We start from the raw sequence: 20,160 nt of genomic DNA, 5'->3' as shown, positions 1-20,160 counted from the left end.
CACTGTTCCCATGTGGAGGTTCAGATGGAGCATAGTGGGATACCATGGGGTCCCCAGAGTCCCCTGGCATATATCACGGGCTCCTGTTCACTTTGAAACACAGCAGCAGTTTTCAATGGACTGCATTACAAATTCTCATCATTTGATTTAAAGTGTAATAACATTGACTCTAATGCTAAACTAAACAGCAGTGATTAATGCAAGGGCAGATATCACGAAGCAGCATTAACCACACACGCACATGCAAACACACACACACACAGACTCACACACGTGTAGGCACGCACACACTCAATGTTCATAATGCATCTCTATGGCCAGAACACCAATCAGCGTCTTCTTGACTGATTTGAAATGATTAATGCCAATAAATAAGGCCAACAAATAATGAATGCGTTGTTCTTCCATGTGATGTTTTCCTGTCTATTGAGTTATTGATGTCCTATTTTTCTTTTTCCCCTGCAGATTCTTCTTGAAGTTTTTCCTGAAGTGTAACCAAAATTGTCTGAAGACAGCAGGGAACCCAAGGGACATGAGGAGATTTCAGGTATGGAGAGTAGGAGATAGAGAGAGAGGGGTGTTTGTGTGTATTCATGTAGGCCTATGTGTGTGAGAGAGAGAGAGAGGGAGGGAGGGAGGGAGGGAGGGAGGGAGGGAGGGAGGGAGGGAGGGAGGGAGGGAGGGAGGGAGGGAGGGAGGGAGGGAGGGAGGGGGGAGGGAGGGAGGGGTTATCTAAAATATAGATTTTTAAAACATGCATTTCTTTCCACTCTACTTTCACAAAGAGGGCCTTTCGTTATCCAGGATCTGCCCAGGTATAGGTGAAACCACATTTCTCCATAACAGAACCTCAAGCACTGGAATGGAGGGGAAAGTTAAAAATCAATAGAGAAACAAAGAGGGATAGATGGAAAGAGAAAGGGAAGGGTGGTAGTGGGGTGGGAGAGACAAGGGGGGAGGCAGGCAGGAAATAGGCTGAGGTGTTTCAGGAAGTTGTCAAGAATTGAGTGATTGGCTCCAGATGGGGGAGGTCATGCTCCGTGACCCAGGAAGTGGTCACAGGGGACACTCCCGCTTCACTTCCTCTGCTGTCTTTCAGCACCAGAGCCCCTGTCTGGCATTCTCTCTCTCTCTCTCTCTCTCTCTCTCTCTCTCTCTCTCTCTCTCTCTCTCTCTCTCTCTCTCTCTCTCTCTCTCTCTCTCTCTCTCTCTCTCTCTCTCTCTCTCTCTCTCTCTCTCTCTCTCTCTCACGTGTCTCTTTCTCTCTCGCTCTCTCTCTTTCTCTCTCCCTGTTTTCCACCATGTTTGTTTTAACTCCAGCGCGGTGACACATGCTGAGACGTTATGAGCGGGCGGCCGCTCCAAGGCCCTCACCTCCAGGTTAAAAGACGATCAGAACGGGACAGGAGCCCGTTGCTGCTGCTTGATCAATAATTTACTGTTATTTTCCTTCAGATGACTTTCCTCTCCTAGTCAACCATCTACAAGAACATCTGCTTTCTCTCCCTCTCTCTCTCTTTCTTTCTATGCGTCTGTGCTCCAGTCTCTACATAGGCAGCTCTGCAATACCGAAAAGTCCTTAATTAACACACCACTTTCATATGACAAAGCCTATTTCAAAATATCTAGAAATGAATGTCCATCAGCATTTCATAGTCACCACGCAACTACCGCCACCCCGTCCTGCATGTACACATATAGACATATGGACACTCTTAAGCACACAAGAACATCCACATATTTTGATTGCATGTCCTCCATGGTGAACATGTGTACTTTGTGGAGAGGAAGGGACACATGCTGTTGGCCAGAAATCAAATCATGGCCACCATATATCATACTCTAACTCCCAGTAAAAAGAGGAGATTCAGTCCATATGTCTGGTGTCAGTGAGGGATGAGGCCTGAAACTCCAACCACAGCCTCAGGAGGGGATAGGAGGGAGAGAGGCCACAGCGAGAGGGTCAGTGATGTAAAAATATGATCTAGTAGGGTCGTCACATTACCCGTTGAGAAATATTTATATCAACTGGATGCTGAAATTGATTGTAGCCAAGGGATTTATTTTAGCAGGAAACCAAATCTCACATAAAGTGACGTAACATGTCTTTAGTTACCCAGATACACCGTGAGTTGATCTTTTCCTCTTTCCTGTCCTCCCCTGTCTTTCAGGTGGTCCTGTCCAGCACTGTGAGTGTAGACGGACATGTCTTAGCTGTGTCTGACAACATGTTTGTCCACAACAACTCCAAACACGGCCGGAGAGCCCGCAGGCTGGAGCCGGGAGAGTCAGTGGAAAACGGCATGGAATACGGTAAGACACACACCACTACCTACCCTGATGTACTGATGCATACTGTAGCTTACTCATCTTATCCACTTCACTGTGCTTCGCAATGGCTAACCTCAATGTCTAGAGCTGACCCCCTAAAACAGACAATAAATACATTGCCAGGATGTGGAATGAGTTCAATTAAACTGACCTTATTGCTCTTCTTCTACAGCCACCCCCTGTATCAAAGCCATCAGCCCCAGTGAGGGCTGGACCACGGGCGGGGCCATGGTCATTGTGATCGGGGAGAACTTCTTTGACGGGCTGCAGGTGGTGTTCGGCAGCATGCTGGTGTGGAGCGAGGTAGCTATGTGGCTTTACTGTAACTGTCTCTTTAAAACAACTCATTAACGAGACTGTTACTGATTGAAAACATAAGGTAGCGAACGCATATGGATTGTCTCATTAGCACAGTCATTTGTTGGCTGCCTGTTACATGTTGGCGTTATGAGAGCAAACCGTATTATTCTATCAGATACTGTAGACGATCAAATAGTCTCATTTGTTGCTCATTTTCTGTCTTGTCTCTGTTTCTCTCTCTTTCTCTTAGTTGATCACGCCCCACGCCATCCGTGTCCAGACGCCCCCTCGCCACATCCCAGGGGTCGTGGAGGTCACGCTGTCCTACAAATCTAAACAGTTCTGCAAGGGGACACCTGGGCGCTTCATCTACACAGGTAAACACACCTCTTATTTACCTCACAGCCACACCTACCCCAGCCAGCAGCCATTGACCAACAACATATCAAACAGGAAGATTACATGTGATGAGTCAGGACCTAGTGCTGATGTATCTGTGTTTGTGTTTAGCGCTGAATGAGCCCACCATAGACTACGGTTTCCAGAGACTTCAAAAGGTCATCCCCAGACACCCTGGTGACCCTGACAAACTGGCCAAGGTGAGTGACAACGCGCTACACTACACTACACCACACTACATTACACTACACCATACCATACCACACTACACCAGACCACACTACACCACACCACACCACGCTACATTACACTACACCATACCACATTACACCAGACCACATTACACCACACCACACCATACTACATTACAATACACCAGACCACACTACACCACACCACACCACACTACATTACACGACACCAGACCACACTACACCACACCACACTATATCACATTACACCACACCACACCACACTACATTACACTACACAATACCACACTACACCAGACCACACTACACCAGACCACACTACACCACACTACACCACACCACACCACACTACATTACACTACACCACACTACACCACACCACACTACATTACACTACACCAGACCAGACCACATCACACCACACTACACCACACCACACTACATTACACTACACCACACCACACTACATTAAACTACACCAGACCACACCACACTACACCACACCACACTACACCACACTACATTACACTACACCACACCACACTATATCACATTACACCACACCACACCACACTACACCATACCACACTACACCAGACCACACTACACCACACTACACCACACTACACCACACTACACCACACCACACCACACTACATTACACTACACCACACTACACCACACCACACTACATTACACTACACCAGACCAGACCAGACCACACCACACCACACTACACCACACCACACTACACCACACCACACTACATTACACTACACCACACTACACCACACCACACTACATTAAACTACACCAGACCACACCACACTACACCACACCACACCACACCAGACCACACTACACCAGACCACACTACACCACACTACATTACACTACACCAGACCACACCACATTACACCATACTACATTACACTACACCAGACCACATTACATTACACTACACCAGACCACACCACACTACATCACAGCACACCACACCAGACCACACTACACCAGACCACACTACACCACACTACATTACACTACACCAGACCACATTACATTACACTACACCAGACCAGACCACACCACACCACACCACATTACACCACACTACATTACACTACACCAGACCACACCACACTACATTACACCAGACCAGACCACACTACACCACACCACTCTACACCAGACCACACTAAACCACACTACATTACACTACACCAGACCACACTACACCACACTACATTACACTACACCATACCGCATTACACCACACTACATTACACCACACCACACCACACTACATTACACCAGACCACACTACACCACACCACTCTACACCACACCACACTACACTACACTACACCAGACCACACTAACCACACCACACTACACCAGACCAACTACACCACACTACACTACACTACACCAGACCACACTACAGCACACCACACTACATCACACTACACTACACTACACCAGACCACACTACACTACACCACACCACACTACACCAGACCACACTACACCAGACCACACTACACCACACTACATTACACCACACCAGACCACACCGCACCACACCACACTACACTACACCACACAACACCACACTACATTACACTTCACCAGACCACACTACACCACACCACACTACATTACACCACACCACACTACATTACACTACACCATACCACACTACATTACACTTCACCACACCAGACCATACCACACCACACCACACTACACCACACCACTACACCACACCACACCACACCACACCACACTACATTACACCACACCACACCACACCACACTACACCACACCACACCACACTACATTACACCACACCAGACCACACCACACCACACCACACTACACCACACCACACCACACTACATTACACTACACCATACCACACTACATTACACCACACCACACCAGACCACACCACACCACACCACACCACACCACACCACACCACACCACACTACACTACACTACACCACACCACACTACACTACACCACACCACACTATATTACACTTCACCAGACCACACCATACCACACTACATTACACCACACCACACTATATTACACTTCACCAGACCACACCATACCACACTACATTACACCACACCACACCACACTACACCACACCACACCACACTACACTACACCACACCACACTACACTACACCACACTATATTACACTTCATCAGACCACACCATACCACACTACATTACACCACACCACACCACACTACACCACACCACACCACACTACATTACACCACACCAGACCAGACCAGACCACACCACACCACACTACACTACACCACACCACACTACACTACACCACACCACACTATATTACACCACACCAGACCACACTACACCACACTACACCACACCACACTACACCACACAACACCACACTACATTACACCACACCAGACCACAGCACACATGGTGACTTCTGTCATCACACCTCACTTTACATACAGTACACACGATGTAACACCAGAGGCTAATTCATGTCTCTGTGTCTGTGTGTAGGAGATGCTACTGAAGAGAGCAGCTGATCTGGTAGAGGCCTTGTATGGAAACCCACACAGTAATCAGGTAACCAGCGCTGTTCAGCAGAGGTGGCACCGAGTCACAAGCAAGTCAAATCGAGTCACAAGTTTTCAAGTCAAGTCTCAAGTCAAGAAAAACATTAATCTATACATGCAATAACTTGTTCAAATCTTTGTCTATTTATTGAAGCTACCAGACAGCCCTTTTCATTATTTTGTCTGCAACGCAATTTTCACATCCATTGGTACATTTGTCTCAATCAGACTTAATGATTATTAACGATATTTCATCACCATTCATACATAGAACAATAATTTCTTCTCATTCAACATACTGACTCCAAAGCGTGGCACGCAGGCCACATAGCTATCTTTAGAGCGTTGGGCCAGTAACTGGAAGGTTGCTGGACCGAATCCCCGAGCTGACAAGGTGAAAATCTATAGTTTTGCCCCTGAGCAAGGCAGTTAACCCACTGTTAACCGGGCGCCAAAGACGTGGATGTCGATTAAGGCAGCCCCCCGCACCTTTCTGATTCAGAGGGGTTGGGTTAAATGCGGAAGACTCATTTTAGTTGAATACATTCAGTTGGACGACTGACTAGGTATCCCCCCTTTCCCTTTCCCTATTTCTATGCGCCCTGAGGTGCGCATTCTCCTATTACGCACAACCAGAATGACTGAGACATAGGACACAGACACACAGAACTCGGACATAACCCGAAACCATACATTGAATTAAATGAACAGAGCTTCTACCTCATGAGTCTTGCGAATGTTCATGTGCACAATGAACACAGCGCCCAGGCTAAATGAAAATGGATCATATGAAACGTGAAATAGAAATGTCTAAGTGTTGCAATAGTATGGTGATGGAATGATGAAACGCTAGTAATTATTGGAGGATTAGATGGAATATAGACTTACCACATATGCATTTAAATGTGTGAAAACAACAGCAGATATTTAAAGAATTGAACAAAGCGCTCTCCACTGGAAGGTGTTTGGAGAGCCCCTGTGGTGCATCCTCGCCACAGTAATAATTCATTTGAACAACAAATTCCAAATGCAAGCATAAGTCAATTATAAATGTCAAGCAATTTTAAAATACCGAAAGACCAGTAAGCCTATGCTAGTAGGCCTAATTGTTGCTTGATGCCCCATTGCTGCTGAGCTTGCAAAGAAAACAGTTAATATTCTTGATCACCAAACTATTTTTGGAGCTCCATGTTTATTTATTATGGCTGTCCTCTCTCCCTACAATTTGACGTTTGCGCTGCACCCGATCCTATAGCTGTACAGTAAATCAGCAATCTGTTGGCTAGCTCACCCGACCGGTGTTGATTGACAGTTTTCTGGTCCAATCAGAGGGCCAAGTGTGCGTTTCACTAGCCAATCTGTTGCACGTTTTTTGTTGTTGCAAGGGCGATGCTGCGGCTACTGTCTATGGCTTCTCTGTGCCACAAAATGAATGACAAAACATGACATAACCTAGCCAGATCATTTCTAGTCATCAGTCTCAAGTAAGAGGGTAGTCCCGAGTCACGAGGCTCCAAGTCAAAGTCAAGTCTCAAGTCATCAAATTTGTGACTGAAGTCAGACTTGACTCCAAGTCATGTGACTGGAGTAAACAACTCTGCTGTTCTTGTCTCTTTTACTGTTACTCTTATCAATAACTACTATAAATCTCTGATGTCTGGCTAACAGTTTGTATTGTCTGTCTCTTTAGGACATGTTGCTGAAGCGTGCAGCGGACATTGCTGAGGCCCTGTACAGTGTTCCCCGTCCCCACAGCCAGCTGCAGGCCCTGCCTAGTTCCCCAGCCCATGGCAGTGTGATGGGCCTGGGCTCATACCCCTCCCAGCTGGGGGTCAGCATCGGAGAGCCAGGACAAACTAGCCAGGGTGAGCAGTACTAGACTTACTATGTGATTTATAGTGATATTCACAAGAGTCTGTCCCTTTGCGATTTTCTTCTAGGTGGTGCTGTGATATCCCCAGTGGGAAAATCACTTTTCGTCCTGTGTTTTCCTTACCTCTGTCTTTTTTGTTCTAACACTCTATCGGTCTCTCTCTTTGTTTCTCTCTCTCTCTCCAGGTTATATTCGTAACTCCAGCAGTTTGTCCCCACGGGGATACCCCTCTGCCTCCACCCCTCAGCAGTCGGGCTATGGGGGAGGTGGAGGCATGAGTGGCGGGTATGGGGCAGTGCCCATGACTAGTCTGGGGGTGCCAGGATCCCCTGGTTTTAGCAGTGCCTCCCCCACTGGTTCTCCCTATGGCAGTGAGTGTGTCTCCTCTTACTCAATCACTTTGTCCTGTGTTTTCTTCCTGTCCCTGCTACAATAAAACATAATTGCCCACCATTGACAAAGGTTGACCGGTGCATAGAATCCTTCTGTTATAAAGTATCAACAACTATTCTCTCTCTCTCCTCCACAGTAATGCCATCTAGTCCCACCATCCCAGGTTCCAGCTCCTCCTCCTCCCTCCTGCCGTTCTCCTCCTTCCCGTCCTCAGCCAAACAGAAGAGTGCCTTTGCTCCCGTTCTCCGGCCCCAGGGATCCTCCTCTCCTGCCTGCCCCGCCTCAGGAGGCAACAGCTTCAGAGGTAGAACCAAACTACAATCTTAGAAACACCCCTTTCTGTGTAAAAACCCCCCAACATTTTTCTGTATAAAAGCAAATCCATACACATAGGCTAGGCATGCATGACAATACAATATGTCTGTCTGTTATTTGGGTTATAATAATGATTGCCATTTTCCAAAATAAGATTGTATCTAAAACATATTAGATTATTACTATTCTCTTTCTCTATAGCGATGACCGGCCTGGTAGTTCCCCCGATGTAGCAGCACTCCACCACCTCCCATCCACCATCTACAAACCAGACCAGACCAGACCACTGCTCCAACACTGCCACCCCCCTGCAGGCACTGACAGGGCAGGGATGATGATGGAACACACACTGATTTCTCAACCACCCACAACTATCCTCACTGATGCCCTGCCACTAGTTGAGTCCATGTATCATTCATCTGGATGAAAGGGATGGGATAGAAAGAGTCCAAAGACCAGCCAGTCACTCCAGATGCAGACAGAAGACCTCTTCGTCTGTAGTAGCTGCAAAGACATGAGACTTTCTTGGGCCACAGCACAACACAGTGGAGCCCTACAGGGTGCACTATGGGTGTCTCTGTATTTTGAAAGGAAAGCAGAAGTCAGCGTCAAGATGCCTTCACGAGCTTCAAAAGCACTCATACCACCCAACGTTGCAGCCGTATGCAGCGTTTGGTTCATCCATTAACACCTACCCCAAACTGATCAACCTCTTGGCTAGCGGAGGTGTGGTAGAAGAATATGTCTGTTGATGGTTTGTTGTTAGAGCACTGAACTGAATGGACAATGGACAACTCTGATACTATGTGCCGAAACTCAATGAACCAGGGTGATGTTTGTCTCTAAGGACACTGTCAAAGGCATGTGAAGACTCCAAGGTTTTTGTAGTAGACTTTTTGAAGGTGATTTACATTCCAGAATGATAGACCCTTTATTTTCTGTTCTCATCTCCACGATTTTACAAGGGCAAATTCTTTGTCCTCCAGTGTTGGTAATAAAAAGTAAAAAAGTAATTCATATATTGATTTATTTAAGAAGAAAAAAACAAGCAATTTAACTTATTATTACATTTAGTTTAGGGAATAATATAAACGTGTTTTAATTCCTTTTTTGCAATTGTTATATATATGATTATCTCTATCTTGTCATTATTCTTGTTTTTATTGAAATCTTTGAGGGTTTTATTAGACATGACTGTTGATTAATACGTAAGAGAGAATGAAGTAGTACTCCAATGTTTATTGGCCAATACTCTTTTCCTGGTTTGTCACATAACAAAATGGAACCGTTATGTCCAATGTCAAAGAAAGCAAATGACCTTGCTGTTCTCTATAAAGGAAAACTAGTTAGCATATATTATTATTCATTTCATTTTTATGCATGTTATTTCAACACTGATTCCCTTGTATTATTTCATTCATGTGGCCAATTTGAAATTGTATGTCGAACATTATGATTTTCATTGTTGATTCATTTGATGTGTTTCATTCCACAGTCTCTGGTCACTATGCAGTAAAGTAGCAAGCACAAACTGAAATCAAAGGGATATATTGGGGATTTGTCATAAACCCATGCAACAGTGTTCTTACTCACTGTTGCAGCACAATACAAACATCATGCTCAGGATTAGAAAACACAGAATATTTTTATTTTTTAGCTGACATCTATTCAAAGTTGTTTCCAGTGTTTAACTGGTTTTATTTATTTGATAGCAGTTAGTAAAATGTAAGGTCACACATTTTTTTTTGTTCAAAAGCCAACTTTCTTTTTTAATGGTACAGAATAACATGATTGTCTGAAATTGTGATTTGTATATCATAAGGTGTAATTATATTTTGTCCTCCCAAATAAAAGAAAAATCACAATAGGAGCTCACTGTTGGTATTCATAACTGAAACATGAGGAAAGTTGAAAAAACAAGGTCTATTTTTGTGTGCGTACACCTGACTTTGTGTTTGCATCTATGCCAATTAGACATCAAGAAAAATGTACAGATATCCATAATAAGACCAATTAAAAACTCTTTAGGCAAGTGAGGTTTTGCTACATACAGCATTATGGGACTATAATTCAGGAATACACCAGGACAATTTTTTGACTCACCTGTATGCTTGTGTATTTTGACACTGCTTTGTATACATAGCTGATGAGGCGCAGCATCTTAATTGTGGAGTGTGCGTTGCAGACTGTGTAGCTACTGCCTCTAAAGATAAACAACATCCCCCCATCACTCTCCTCTCCAGCGGCAACCTTGCTTATTCCTCTAAGGACCAGGCCTCTGGGGGCCCCACTGAGAACCACATGAGCCTCTCCTCCTTCTCTCTCTCTGGCGTGTGCCCTCTTTCTTTCCCATCTCCCCCTCTCTCTCTCGCTACCCTGCCATTCTTTCTTTCAGTCTTTGTTTCAATCCCCTTTCATCCCTTCATTCTTTCTCTCCTGCTCCCTCTCTCCCTCTGTAATGGCTTCTCTCTGTTAATGTAATTAGCACTGGTAAAGGAGGGCAGTTAATTACCAGCTCTTTTTTTGATGGGGTAATTAATGTTATGCCAGGAAACAGCAACTGTTTCATTAACACAACGCTCAAAGCAGTGAAGGGGTGGGGCAGCGCTGAGTGTATTCATATCCATGTGTGTGTCAAAGTGTGTGGTTGTGTTCTACAGTCTGAGTGTACACTACAGTAGGGTATTTAGATAAATATGCTCAAGGATGGAGTAATAGCGGTTTTGAACACAAAAGGCAGAGCTGCTCTGTGAGAGGACCCTCTGGCCCCCTTTTAGTCTTTGCTTTTGTTTGATTTCTTTGTCACCATCAAGTGGCACTTGTCAAAGAAGTCAAAGCTGCTACCCGTCTCTCACTCTCTGCCCCTATTTCTCTCTCTCCATCTCTCTCCCTCTCTCACTGTAAACATGCTGCTAATTTGACAAGTTTAAGTCAGCTTTGTTGTCAGAACCTCAGCATTCATCCCAATGAGTGCTCCTTCTGCCCAGTGGTGCAGGAGCCATATGCTCGTCTTCCTCAGGACTGTTTAGTTGTTATTGTTTTGGCTGCTGCATCACAGGTGCCATTTCACTGTCTTCTGATCACACATTCAATTAAGGAAGGATGTTACACCACCTGCCATCAAGCACTTCTCACAGATTTACACAATCTCTTATTGTAAGGAGCGTCACCATTTTCATGTCAAAAGCCTTACATGTAAAAGTAGATGTAAATAAATGGATGATATTTTAATATGAATTTGCTCGTCGTGTAGCAAGGTAGAATAGAAAAAAATGAGACAAAGAAAAGTAGGTAGTATAAGACAAAAGTCCATCCATCCCCCCTTACAAGGGATGTGTTTGTGTTTATTTACCCAATTAGCCCTCGGGCCACAGCATGGCCCGGCATTAAGCTGGCATTATCCCAGAGTGTGTGCAGTTTGTGCAGTGTGTGTGTGTGTGTGTGTGTTCATCCCCTTCTCATTTGAATCTTAGATGATGACCAGCTAAAGGCAGTCTATAATGGGACTTGAGAGGGGGATTGTTGGTCAAATAGATGTGTAGATTGGCTCGACCCCACCCCACCCCACCCATTCACTCTCTGCAGCCTTTAGCCAATCAATCACCAAATCCTATATTGTTGCCCATTAGACAAGGGTTTCCCAAACCCAGTCCTGGGCCCCCCCCCCCCCCCCTCTGTGCATGTTTGATTTTTTTGCCCTAGCACTACACAGCTGATTCAAATAACCAACTCAACATCAAGCTTTGATTATTTGAATCAGTTGTGTAGTGCTAGGGCAAAAAAACTAAACATGCACTGAGGGGGTGGGGGTGGGGGGGGGGATAGGGGGCAGGACCGAGTTTGGGAAACTCTGCATTAGACTACTGAAACCCCTTTCCTTTTTCCAAAATGATCCCCCCACCCCCCCATCCCCATTCCCTTGGGTGTCAGTAGAGTGGGGTGACAGATGGGATAGACAGATAGCTGGCCCATAAGACAACCCCCCAAACAACCCTCCTCCACAGACACAGACCTCATCTGTCTGTCCTATGCTTTTGTTCACTTTGGAAAAGTGCGCTCTGTGAACACAGAGGGACGACTCTGCCCCTCTGTCTCAATCTGTGTGTATGTGCGTGTGTTGTGTTGAATGACACTTGCAGAGTATTAGTGTGGGGTGAACGATGCTCGGATGAAGCCAGATGTACTCAATCATTATATTCAGAACTGCATGTTCTTAATTCATGTACACACAGTGCCATATGGTACCTCATTCTGATGTTCATGATGTGTGGCTACTGTGTGGAGGACCCAGATGTGCAGGTTCTATGTCGGGCCACCTCAGAAACGATGTCTGACCTAAAAACACATGGGAAGATACAATTATATGTGGCCACAGTTGGTTTAAAGTGTGGACACTACATTTTATTTTTAGGGCAAACATTCAAACATGTAATTGCAGCCTGAGTAGAAAACGATAGTTGTGAATAATGGCAACACACTCTTAGAAAAAAGGGTTCCGAAAGGGTTCTTCGGCTGTCCCCATTGGAGAACCCTTTGCGATCCCTTTTTTGCTCCAGGTAGAACCCTTTTTGGTTCTAGGTAGAACTCTCCCAAAGGGGTTCTACTTGGAACCAAAAAGGTTCTACCTGGAACTTAAAAGGGCTCTTCAAAGGGTTCTCCTATGGGGACAGCCGAGGAACCCCTTCAGTTCTAGATAGCACCTTTTTTTCTAAGAGTGGCGCAGAGTTCTAAGGCACTGCATCTCACTGCAAGAGGCGTCACTACAGTCCCTGGTTCGAAACCAGGCTGTATCACATTCGCACGTGATTGGGAATCCCATAGGGTGCGCACAATTTGCTCAGCATCGACCGGGTTTCGCCGGGGTAGGTCGTCATTGTAAATAAGAATATGTTCTTAACTGACTTTCCTAGTCAAATAAAGGTTCAATAAAAAATAAATAAATACAAATTATAGTGTTGAGGATTTTATTACATTTTGAGCCACATCAGGTGGTGCCTACAGGAAAAACTATGCATTTATGAAAAATATAACATTTTAACTCTGTCTAATTCTAATATTGGCAAAAGTGGAGTAGAATCAGTGAGGATCTAATCTGGCCTAACTGCGCATATTGGCTGTTTTTGCAGAGCCGAGTTTTGAGGAGGTGAGAAGGCCCTGTACCGGTGATTAATTACACCCACGTCAGGTGACAGTGGTGGGATCTCTCAACGTGGTGCCTGCAACCGACACAGAGGGAAACCCACCCTGGCTAATTGACCCGGCTTCTGTTAGGCCATCCATCACCCGTGGCCCAAGTGCCCCTGTAAGAAACACATTATTCAGGGATAAGTTAGTTAACCAACCATCGCTCCACCTTTCATTAATGGTATTAGCTTTTCTCGTGTGCGTGCTTTTCCTCCATGCACGTGGCTAGTTAGACAAAATTGTGTTGGGTTGTTTGCCTAAAGAAATGTTGTGTACCGGTAAGTGCCAAATGCAAATGCACTGATCTTCTAAGTAGGCTAATAGACATAACCCCCCGCCATTGAGGACTTTCACCATTTTGAAGTAGTCAACTGGGTGGGACTTCCTATGGGTTAAGGAAAGATCACATAATTTCATCCTAGTCATCGGGAGGGATCAGCTAATGAATTATGCTCATGAGCAAACATTCCATACATACAAGTGGCAGTTGGCTTTATACCTGTTCAAACAACACACCCCAGGTGGCAGTATGCACCCTTTCAGTTTGCTTACCAAATCATAGGAGTAGTAGAAGAAGAAAATGTACTACTTAAAAATCGAAATGGCATCAATGGCACTGCCCGTGCGCTCAAAAATGCCATAATGGACAGATACAAAGAATAGCATTCTCTATGGTCCAGTAACAGTGTGTTTGGATCCACATGAGTTTCTAGGTCGACAACATCTTCAATTTATGAGAGTTTACGGAAGTTTTCCCCGGCTCAATTGTTAGTCCCGTTACACACCTTCAGTATCTACCTATCACTGTTCATCAGCCAAGCATTAAACCCTGTCGCGTTAGGCTAGGCTATGCTAGTCAGCTTTTTTGATGAGGATGCTCCCGGATCCGGGATGGGTATCACTGAAATTAACTAATGAGATGATTCATAGTCTATAATTTAAAAAGACTCCTTTCTGCCTATCAAGCTGTGTGCTGTTTTTACCTCAGTTCTCTGTAAAAATGTGATAAAACCTTTTAAATAATTGTATCGACTGTGAAGCCTTTGTCTGGCAGTACCTCCTGAGGAAACGACTGACGACATGATAAGAAGGAGACCTCTCATCTGTATCCATGCTGTTGGCATGTACCATATATGGAGCAGTTTTTCTAAACATTTAATCCAGATAATCCAAATGATTATTATTTTCTATTGAAATTGTGTCTGAAAACAAGGAGGGATCACATCTGAAGGGGGAGCAGAGTTGAACACGACACAGGATGATTTTGATCTGGAGTAAATGTTTTGTAAAACGGGGCCCTTGGGTTAAATGGAATGGTGGTTTATGTGAATCCCAGTGGTGCACACCTGTGTAGCCCCAGTAGGGTACATGTATTTATAACCTTCCATTAGAAAGCCTCATAAAACTTTATTTATTTTCCAATCAACCTAAAATACTAGAGGTTTTACTGTTTTTACAGTCAGTTTGGACCCTTAGGTCATGTCATACTGTTGATGTGAATACAATGATACTGCAGCAGAGGCCTGGTTGGCTTTGTACTTTTCAGTCTTTTGTTGATTTGAGTCATTCCCTCCCTGTCCTTAGTACACAGTAGGCAACAGTAGGTTCGGAGATCCCAGCAGTGCAGTGCGGTATGTGTCTGTCTGGGTGAGGAGAGGAGAGCAGACAGACAGGGAGAGATGGAAGGGCCTGCGTCCTCTCTCCTTCACACCTGGTCTTGTCAGGGCCCACATGTGGTTTCGCTTTGCTCCTCAGGAAACGGAGGGACAGTCAGCGAGAAGAAGGGAGAGGAGGGGAGAGATATATTGGAGATGGTGAGCCGTGGGTTGAGCAGGACAAATGATTTCTCATCCCCAAAGGGTATGTCAGTCATACCAGAAACTCTCCCAAAAAGAACCACTTTCTCTCCCACCGAGAACGCTGGCTCAGTGTTTACAGAGGCACACAGCGAGAGCAGTTGGAGTAGATACAGATAGGTCTACTTGTTCAATGAGATTATATGTCTCGGTCTGTCTGTCTTTGAATATTCTATATGTTTAATAGTGGGCCGCCAATTACTGTATGGAATCTGTGTTGTGGACACAGAGCAGATCTCTTCTGTAGCCATGTTTGGACAGCCAGCACTAGTGCGATGAGGGTGTAATGGGCCTGGGTAATAGATGATACGTTTCTCGCAATCTACATTTGTTCTATGATATCTAGCAGGCAGTCTGTACTGTGGGAGCTGGGGTTATGCTGCGGGGCCATTCAGAGCCTGTGGGAAGGGACTGCACTGCACAGTTTAAAATGTATACGCTGATGTAGTTTTAAGCTGTTCAAAGAAGCAGTAGAGTGCCACCTTCTGGTAAAAGAAAACAATCTCGCTAAATGTTCAACGTTTTTCTTGTTCTCTCGTCAAAGATACTCTGCGTGTACAACATATTTGGAACACCTGCTCCTTCCAGTGACCAGGTGAATCAAGGTGAAAGGTATGATCCCTTATTGAGGTCACATCAGTGTAGATGAAGGGAGGAAACAGGTTAAAGAAGGAATTTTAAGCCTTGAGACAATAGAGCCCCACAGCAGAGGTGTCATAATACCCATAAAACCTTGCATTCAAACAGGGAAATGGTTCCAGTCATTTTTCCCATAGGGAATTTTAGAAACTAAAATAATGGCTATGTTTTGTGTAGGTTTACCCTGGCGTGACGTTTAGATAACCATGTAAATCTAACTCAGACAAGGTGACTTTTATCAATAAATTAGGCTCTATTTACTTTCAGATTTGAAAATGCTAATTAACATCAAAGTAGACATCATGCAAGACTAAAAATCCCTGCAAGCTCCTGCACGCCATCTCTATATGACACCTTTGCTAACAGGTATAGTGTCAATTTAAAACTTGCACAAGACAGTTCACAGAATTGTTAATTTAAAGAAATGTAGCCAATGTATTAATTACTAAATGCAGCTAACATTAGATAGTTAATCCAGAGATTTTTACCTTTGCCTCGATTTGGCAGTCTCATCCAGATCATCATGGCATTTGTAGTTATTTGTGATAGGCACATTAGCAGCTAATTAGCATTTCCTTTTTGTGGGGTAAATACAGGCGAATATATTGATAAAAGTCACCTTGTTCGAGAGAGATTTACATAGTTATCAAAACGTCATGCCAGGGTAAACCTACACGAAACACAGCCCTTATTTTAAGTTTCTAAAATACTCTATGGGAAAAATGAAAAACGATTGGAAGCATTTCCTTGTTAGACCATTAGGTTTTATGGGTATTATGACTAATACTGTGGTAGTCTATCGAGAAAAAGAATTGTGTATGTGTGCCATTCAGAGGGTGAATGGGCAAAACAAAATATTTAAGTGCTTTTGAATGGTGTATGGTAGTTGCTGCCAGGCACACCGGTATGATTGTGTCAAGAACTGCAACGCTTCTGGGTTTTTCACACTCAACAGTTTCCCGTGTGTATCAAGAATGGTATACCAGTCCATGCCCCAATGAATTGAGGCTGTTCTGAGGGCAAAAGGTGTTCCTAATGTTTGGTACACTCAGTGTATAGTAATGATTTGGTCCGTGTCCATCTGTGTGTGACACAAACAACAAGTGCATCTCCGCTCCACCACCTGAATACCAACATGTATAAATATGCAGCAGGATATCTAATCAAATAAATCCATTCATTAACAGAGCCGCTGGTATTTCTTCCTTTGCATTAATTACATAGTCATTACCATATCAATTAGAGAAATCAGAGATCATGTAATTAAGGTTTAACCAGGAGCACCTGCTACCTCAGTGTGTGTGTGTGTGTGTGTGTGTGTGTGTGTGTGTGTGTGTGTGTGTGTGTGTGTGTGTGTGTGTGTGTGTGTGTGTGTGTGTGTGTGTGTGTGTGTGTGTGTGTGTGTGTGTGTGTGTGTGTGTGTGTGTGTGTTCCAGTCCTAATCTCATCTCAGGTCTTTGACAGTACTCTTCCTCATCAATCTGAGCTGTCGGAATGACATAATTTTTCTGTGCTGTTGTTTTTCAGTGGATGGGGGTGGAGCAGGAGATGTTGTTACAGCAATTCTATTGATTGGCAGTGACGCCTGATTAGAAAGGAAGAAAAAGGGACAGGTGGAGAGAGGAGGGCTGGCCAATCTTAAGGAAAAGATTGGGATAGAGTGAGAACACGGGGCATCAGGTGGTATTGTGTGTGTTGTTGCTGGTGTTATAACGGCTTGGATCACACAATGCAGCAAAAAAATCCTCTCTCTTACTGGTCACAGAAAATGTCCTGTTGAGGGCTTTCCTGAAGCTTTACTGAATATTATTATGTTAGCTGTCAATTGAAATGACAGTTCTCAATACATATCCCTAATGTATTCCACATGGATCATGAAGTAAACATTATATCAGTTGACTTTTTTTTTTACCACACTGCAGAGTGTTGTACTCGCCAGAGGCAGTGGTTGTCATTTCCATGTGTCCAAATATCTGATCTATGAAAAAGTTAATTGACCAAAGATGTCACTTTGGGCAGTGGAGCATGGTAGTTCTGACCAGGTTGTAGAGAGGAAGGGGTTAAGGGTTAGAGGGTAGGGATGGCCACCTGGAGGGAAAGAATAGAGGGGGTGGGTACAGGAGGATGGAACATTTTTTTATGGGGGAAGAAGGAAGCTCAGAAAGAAAAACACCCAGAGGAAAAGAGGCAGTGGAGAGGAGGTGAGGAAAGGGAGCGGGACAAGGGGGAAGGAGGGAGGGCATTTTGGAAATGGGGCTCTGGGGGACATGTCTCAGCTGCACGGGGCCTCAGAGTGGCACCTACCTCCAGCCTCTTCCCCTGTTCTTTCCTGTTCCACTTCCTCTGTTTTCACTCCTTTGCTACCCCTTTTCTCCCTCTTCATCGTTCTCATTCTCTGGACACTAACCATATCCCTCTGTTTTGTCCTCAACATACACTCCCACTAATTTAAATGCATTCCCTTACTTATACAACAATATAGACACACAAACACCGTCACATATACACACCTGTAGCAGTTGTAGGAGTTCTGATCCCTTGCCCTGACCGGACAACCTCCTGGGGCTTTGACATCCTCTGGCCTTCTCCCTGTGCGCCTAACTGTGCTTTTTAGGTTGTAAACCCCCCCCCCCCAGCCTCTCACTACCCCCCCCCACACCCCCACACCCCACCCACCCACTACCTTCCCCGGTCCGTAAATCACCCTCACACCCTCTGCTCTGGTCTGCAGCCAGGAGCTACAGTTGGACCTCACAATGAACCACAGCAGCACTAACAGGGTGATTCCAGCAGAACAAGCACACAAAATGTTGCGAATGCACAAGCTTCTGAAGCTAAAATATGATACATAAATATCCATCACATCCACAACCATTATGGATGTTACGGGTATCATATCCTAGACTATATGAAACCTTGATCAAAGAAAGCTTTACAGAGAAAGTTTCAAGATGATCCAATGTAAGGTGCATGTTTAAAAAAAAAAGTTATGGATAGTACATTGCCTGTCCCAGTCACCCTTCTATCTTTACAAACTGTAGAACATGCAAACAAAACTCAAGACACTTCAACTTGGTCTGTATTGCTTCATTAACATATCATCTTCAAAACTAACACTGGGGGACAGCTGTGAGTGGAGACACAAGCTATGTGAGCTCTTTCATGAAGCCATGAAATATAATTGACTGAACATTTTTTGTTTTTGAGACTTGGCCTCCTACTCTGAAATTTATCAAATGCATGCAATTTTCTACTTAAACTTTTCAAATAAAGCCAGAACTCCAACATACTGACCTTCAGGATAATTATGAACGTGGTTTCATTTGGAAATTACTAACTTTATTTGGGCATGCTCATGTTGACTTTCCTTGGAATCGCCCAACACTGTCTCTTCAACACCGCCAAGACAGCCATGTCCTCTACCAAAGGAAATTACTCTGTTAAAACAACCAATTATATTTTCCACTGTAAGGCCCTCCTGTGTGAATATGGAGGTTAGGTTCCTGTGTGTGATGCAGTTGATCCTGTGTGAAGCCTCTGCTAGTTGAAGGGACTACATAGTCTTACTAAGTCTCTGAGACAAGCAGCACCACTCGGGTTCCCCCTATGACGTCTTACAGTACATTATTTAAACCCATGCAATGCAATACCACTAGGTGGCAGGAGCAAGCTGATGTATCTTTATCCATACCAGCTCAGCTCTGCATTTTCCCCTGATGTCACACTCCTTTACCACTTCTAGAATCAGAGCTCAAATCTACCACTAGATCTTCCTCTCATCCAATCAGCCTTATTCTCCTTTTCCCTGGTCATTTATAATTGATCAGCTGGTAATGGAGTGTATTCTGATGGTGGAACAAACAGAGAGGCCGAAATGTGGAGCAAACGTCTAGTAGACAGGGCTTTTGCATAGCAACGTTTGTCCCTTAGTGTCAATAGCTAGCACTCCGGAGAGTCTCAGAACACTTTATAACTTTGTCTGTTTTTGAGTGATGAGAGAAACAGCATCTCCCCAGAGATCTTTATTACACGACTGA

General features: G+C 44.5%; 1 protein-coding gene across 3 annotated transcripts in view; it reads left to right on the top strand.

Annotated features, from left to right (window-relative positions):
- Positions 1-10,314, top strand: part of LOC139576730 (transcription factor COE2) — a 39,133-nt gene extending 28,819 nt beyond the window's left edge. For 2 of the 3 annotated variants that reach the window (XM_071403133.1, XM_071403130.1), the window contains exons 7-16: positions 466-547; positions 2,172-2,313; positions 2,504-2,634; positions 2,882-3,008; positions 3,142-3,230; positions 5,808-5,873; positions 7,554-7,728; positions 7,922-8,107; positions 8,266-8,433; positions 8,646-10,314. In XM_071403133.1, coding sequence (XP_071259234.1) covers positions 466-547; positions 2,172-2,313; positions 2,504-2,634; positions 2,882-3,008; positions 3,142-3,230; positions 5,808-5,873; positions 7,554-7,728; positions 7,922-8,107; positions 8,266-8,433; positions 8,646-8,677 — 1,198 coding nt within the window. In that variant the 3' untranslated portion in view covers positions 8,678-10,314. Of the gene's footprint in view, positions 1-465; positions 548-2,171; positions 2,314-2,503; positions 2,635-2,881; positions 3,009-3,141; positions 3,231-5,807; positions 5,874-7,553; positions 7,729-7,921; positions 8,108-8,265; positions 8,434-8,619 lie in introns of all 3 variants that reach the window. The other variant, XM_071403132.1, reaches the window with a different exon arrangement.
- Positions 10,315-20,160: the final 9,846 nt, after the last annotated feature.

Source organism: Salvelinus alpinus, chromosome 5 (assembly GCF_045679555.1).
Source record: "Salvelinus alpinus chromosome 5, SLU_Salpinus.1, whole genome shotgun sequence".
NCBI lineage: Eukaryota > Metazoa > Chordata > Actinopteri > Salmoniformes > Salmonidae > Salvelinus > Salvelinus alpinus.
This window is presented reverse-complemented; position numbering and strand designations above follow the sequence as displayed.